The 5,000-nt window shown below is 28.1% G+C and overlaps 1 protein-coding gene and 1 pseudogene across 1 annotated transcript in view; both read right to left on the bottom strand.

Moving 5' to 3' along the window:
- Nucleotides 1–414, bottom strand: part of LOC130805900 (NAD(P)H-quinone oxidoreductase subunit H, chloroplastic-like) — a 1,826-nt pseudogene extending 1,412 nt beyond the window's left edge.
- The window catches only part of LOC130805899 (protein TIC 214-like), an 8,243-nt gene continuing 3,527 nt past the window's right edge, over nt 285–5,000 (bottom strand). Inside the window, exon 1 of the mRNA XM_057670735.1 lies at nt 285–5,000. This exon is cut by the window's right edge and continues 3,527 nt beyond it. Coding sequence (XP_057526718.1) covers nt 622–5,000 — 4,379 coding nt within the window. The 3' untranslated portion in view covers nt 285–621.

The raw sequence follows: 5,000 nt of genomic DNA, 5'->3' as shown, positions 1-5,000 counted from the left end.
AAAAAGTTCATCAAAATTCAATTCAAGATCTAATAAATCAAATAATTCAAAACAACTCTTCAAATTAACGTGTTTTTAGTTCTCGAATGTTCAATTGGCTGATTAATTCTTTATAACGTATTCTGTTTTTATTTGACAAATAAGCCAGTAGTCGTTGACGTTTTCCCAGAATTTTTCGTAAACCTCTTTGTGATGAATAATCTTTTTTGTGCAATTCCAAATGTGAAGTAAGTCTTCGTATCTTATTGGTAAAACACAATACTTGAAATTCAACAGACCCCCTATTTTCTTCTTTTTTTTCATTCGAAATAACAGATATGAATGAATTTTGTTTCATAAATTCTTACTCTTCCTTACCTTTTTTATTTTTACAAAATATGGAATTTTACGGATCAGTAATAATAATGCCATCTGTTTTACTCTGTTATATACAATATCTTAACCTTATTTTATTGATACATTTTATCAAAGAAACTTAATAAATAAAATTCTCTTGATTCATTTCAAGATCCAATTGATAATTCATTGAATTAGTATTCATGTATCAGACTTGAATGTATGACAAGGCGTGTGTACATCTATTTCTCTATCAAATAATAGGGAATCTATAAGACAAATGGATCATAAATTTATTTTTAATTGCGGATACATATGGATTCGTAAGATACTAAAACGACTTCCGTTATTAGTATCAAACCAATAACGATTCATACAAGCTAAATCTTCCAATCTATAATTTGGCCAAAGAAATAATTTTAATTTTCTAAGTGTATTTTTATCTCGATCAATATCTTTGTTTTCATCAAAAAATGGACTACAATTTTTTACCTGAGTTCCATTATAAAATGTTGGGTTTGTATTCATACCTTTATTATTATTCCTTGAATTTAAACAAATTAGAATTCTCAATTCTCTTCGACGCCTAGGAGATAAAATATTTTCAGGAGCAAGCAAGTCAAAATGGTTTTTGTCTCGTTCACCGAAAATGCTTTTATCAACATTTTCACTATATCGTTTTTGATTTTTTTGGTGTTTACTCTTATGCACCAATGAAATACCTATCGTTTGATATATAATAAATTGGCCGTTGTCTTTTGCAGACAGACGAAACGGTTCAATAATGAGTAGTCCCCTTTCCGCCAATTCTCTACAAATGAAATCCTCGTTACGTGGTAGTATATCTAAATTCATTTCTCTTTTTTCTACAGCGGAGATAGCAATTTCTATTGGATTTATCGATTTAAGCAGGAAACAATATACTTTGATATTATTCAGCAGTTTTTTCTCCAAGGTTTTGTCCCATCTGAGTTGAAGTTGAACAAGCCAATATCTTTTCAGTAAGAGATCCATTTCTGTTTCTATACCACTCTTGGATTGTTTTTTCTTTCTAGGCTTTTTCAGATTTGATCCTATATAATCTTCTTCAATATCTTTTTGTCCATTTGAGAAAACAGATTCAGAGTTGTCTTGACCATCTGATCCAAGAGTTTCTTTACTTATAAATTCATTTTCGCCTTGATTCTTATTTTTTAATTCAAAATATTTTTTTTCATTTGAAGGTATAAAGGGATTCGTTTTTTTATTTCTATTGATGTTTTTATTTTCACTAAAATTTTCACTTACATTCGAATTTGAAAAAAGAAAATTTATTGGTATAAACCAAGGTTTCATTTTATATGCATTATAAAAGAAGAGAAATTCGGAGAAAAACCAAAAGTCTAGATTTGATATGGGACGACTTAGTATTTCTTCATTCATTCCCATCCAATCCAAAACGTTTTTTTTTTGATGGGGTTGGTTGATTTCTTGATAAATTGGTGTGTAAAAAATACTTTTCTTATCAATTTTATCAACAATTTGATAACTCTTAAGTTCAGTTTTAGTATTTTCATTCCTGCCAATACTGATATCGACCCAGGCCTCAATGTTGACTTTCTTTCGAAGACAAAAATGAATAATTTTCAAATCCAAAAATTTTCTATCGGTCTTTTTCTCTATATCCATATCCATAATATTTTTTATTCCTAAATAATTAGTGATAGGGATATTCCACCACATGTCAATGAATTTGTCTTTATTTAGGTTGTAATTATAAATAGAAGAAAATTCATTGGTCTTATTTACTTGGAATGGGCTCCCATAACTATATGTATATGAATTGTTTTTATCTTCATAATAAAGAAATTTATATGATAAAACATCATATCTATAGTTCTTTTTAAAATTTGATTTTTTATTTGGCAATAAGAATAAAAAGTTTTCAATATTATTTGTATTTTCAATGGCAAAATGTTCAGTTATTCTATTCCGCACTTTTTGGGGTACTAATTGAGACCATTTTATCTGGGATAAATCATATTGATAATTACTTTGCAATTTTAACCAGTTTTTCCATTGATTCATTCCAGAATTCGGAAGTTTTTTAGTCTTTAGCTCGGAATGAGTTATTCCTTGGGTTCCAAAATAATCTTTTATTTCATTTTTAAGAAATAACGACATTCCGCGATACTGAAGAACAGATCTTACCTTGTATAAGTCAAAAATAGGGGTTTGAGATAATTTGTAAAATACGTAGGCTTGTGACAAAAAAGCCAAATTAGAAAAAATATTCGAATTCTTATTAATCTCGTCATTACTAAAAAACAGCAAAAATGCTTTTTTTATATTCGAAATAAACGAATTTTTTTTTTTATTTGTTTTCTCAAGCCTTTCATGATTTTTTTCATTTTCATTAGTGTAAATGGATTTATCAATCCAGTTTTTTGTTGATTCAAGAAAAAGTTGTGTATTAATTCTGGGAATATTAATGATGGATAGAAATATATCGACGTATATCTTTTCGCTAAAAAAATAAAAAATAGAATTTATTTTACGGATTAATCGAACATTTCCTCTTTTTAATATTTGACCAATATTTTTAAACGATTCGAATCGTTTCGTACTATAATGTGTTTTGTTAGAATTAATATTTAATTTTCTATTGTCTTTTGATATTTTTTCTATTTTTTTTTTGATTGTCCTTGTTCGATTAGCCAAATCTTTTATTTTTTTTTCTGGCACTGAAGAATTTGTCCGATTCAGGAATCGAGTTTGAATGGACGATTCATGAATCATATGATTAGTAATTATCGAATCTTTTTCTTTTTTTATTTCCCTAATCATATGATTAGTAATTATCGAATCTTTTTCTTTTTTTATTTCCCTAGATTCTTCGCTCACTCCAAATCCTAGAATTCGATTTTCCTTTAACATTATTTTTATTTTTTTAAAAAATAGAAGGATTTTCATAATCCAAAATTTTCTTGTATTTGGAAACTTTCGAATATTTTTGCCTAATTGTTTAAAAATACGGTTAAAAAAAGAAGGGTGTTTTCGGGGAGGACCAAAAAGACTGTCAGTTTCTGTTCCGAAAACTGTTAAAAAACAATAATCATCTGGTTGATTTTGTTTTTTTATTAGATCTCGGGATGTGTGCCAAGGTTTTAGATAGAAAGGAAATACTATCTTTATCTGAATACCATCTGTTAACCAGTCTTGAGGAAATTCGGTTTCTGATAATTGAACACCATTATAGGTACATTTAATATGTCGTTCTTTACTCCAGTCATCGAAATCTTCAGACCACTCAGCACGTTGGAATAATAGTAGACGAACAATATTTTTTGCTATTATCAATAAAGGAATTAAAATATATTTTCTAAAAATGGACTGAGTCATTAACATCAAACTCCTTATTAGTTGAGCAAACGGGACGGTATCCCAGGTTTCGGCTACTTTTATTTGTTTATCTTCTTCTAGTTTTGCTTTTTCTTCCTTTTGCGTTAATAGAAATTCTTCTAATTTTTTTTCCGCTAATTCTTCTTTCTTTACTTCTTGTTCCTTTAATTTTTCCTGTTGAGAAAGTGGAATTTCTGGTTTTTTTCTCATATACCTTTGAACTCGTCTAATAAGTGTAACAACATACACAGAATAAAAAGAGGCTTCCTTTGTTCGGTTGAAAAAAAGTGGCGAATGTACTTTTGCTTGAAACAATTCCAAAATAAGAATTTTACGTCTTTGAGCACGCATGGAACCTTTGATTATATCTCGACGAAAATCAGATTGTTGGGCATACTGTGTCAAATCCACTTCGTCTGCATCGTTATTATCTTGCTTAGTCGTATAAATCACTACAGGGTTCGATTGCCTTGTGCGGATTTCATAATCCAGCACCACGTCTTTTTCAAGTGCTCTTTCATATTGTTCGGGCTCGTTAATTAATTGGTGTGACCAACGAGGAACTTTTTTTCTTATTTCGTTTATTCTTTTTGAAATTGGTTGAGTAAACGCATATGCTGTGGTTGTATCAATTAAAAAATTGAAAAATCTTTCTTTATTTTCTGAACTAATTTGTTCTTGTTCGGAAAATAACAAATTTTTGTTTTGATTGAATGTTGAGTCTCCATCAAATTGACTCATTTTTGGTTTTTTAAGTTCAAATTCTTGATAATTGGAATCATTAAGTAAAACATTATGAATTTTATTTATAAAAAATTTATCAATTAAATTATTCACTGTAGTTTCATTTATATTTATAAAGGGTGAAACCATTTTTTTTATTAAAACACGATAGGATCCCATTAATAATGGATCATGTATTTTTTTCAAAAATTCCCTTTTAGTTTTATCATTTTTGTTTTCTAAGCATAATCTTGTTTTTTTATCGAGTACATCTATATAAAAAATGTCTTTGTCTAGAACCGTAATTCTATTATTTAATTCATTGCTTAAACTGTTTCTTTTTTGTTCATTTGTAGAAATCCAATTATTGGATAGTTCATCATCATATAAGAATTTTTCTGTTGTATCCAAAGAAATCTTTCTTTGTATCATTTCCCAGAAAATTGATAAACTGGGTGGATATGTAAAAGAAATTCTTTGTTTTCCATCATTTTGACATGTATAAAAAAAATATTGTGACATTTCATTTCTTACCGCATTTTCAAATCGATTGTTTTTTA

The sequence above is a fragment of the Amaranthus tricolor genome, chromosome 2 (assembly GCF_026212465.1).
Source record: "Amaranthus tricolor cultivar Red isolate AtriRed21 chromosome 2, ASM2621246v1, whole genome shotgun sequence".
NCBI lineage: Eukaryota > Viridiplantae > Streptophyta > Magnoliopsida > Caryophyllales > Amaranthaceae > Amaranthus > Amaranthus tricolor.
The sequence above is the reverse complement of the archived record's forward strand: the minus strand, read 5'-3'. Positions and strand labels throughout refer to the sequence as shown.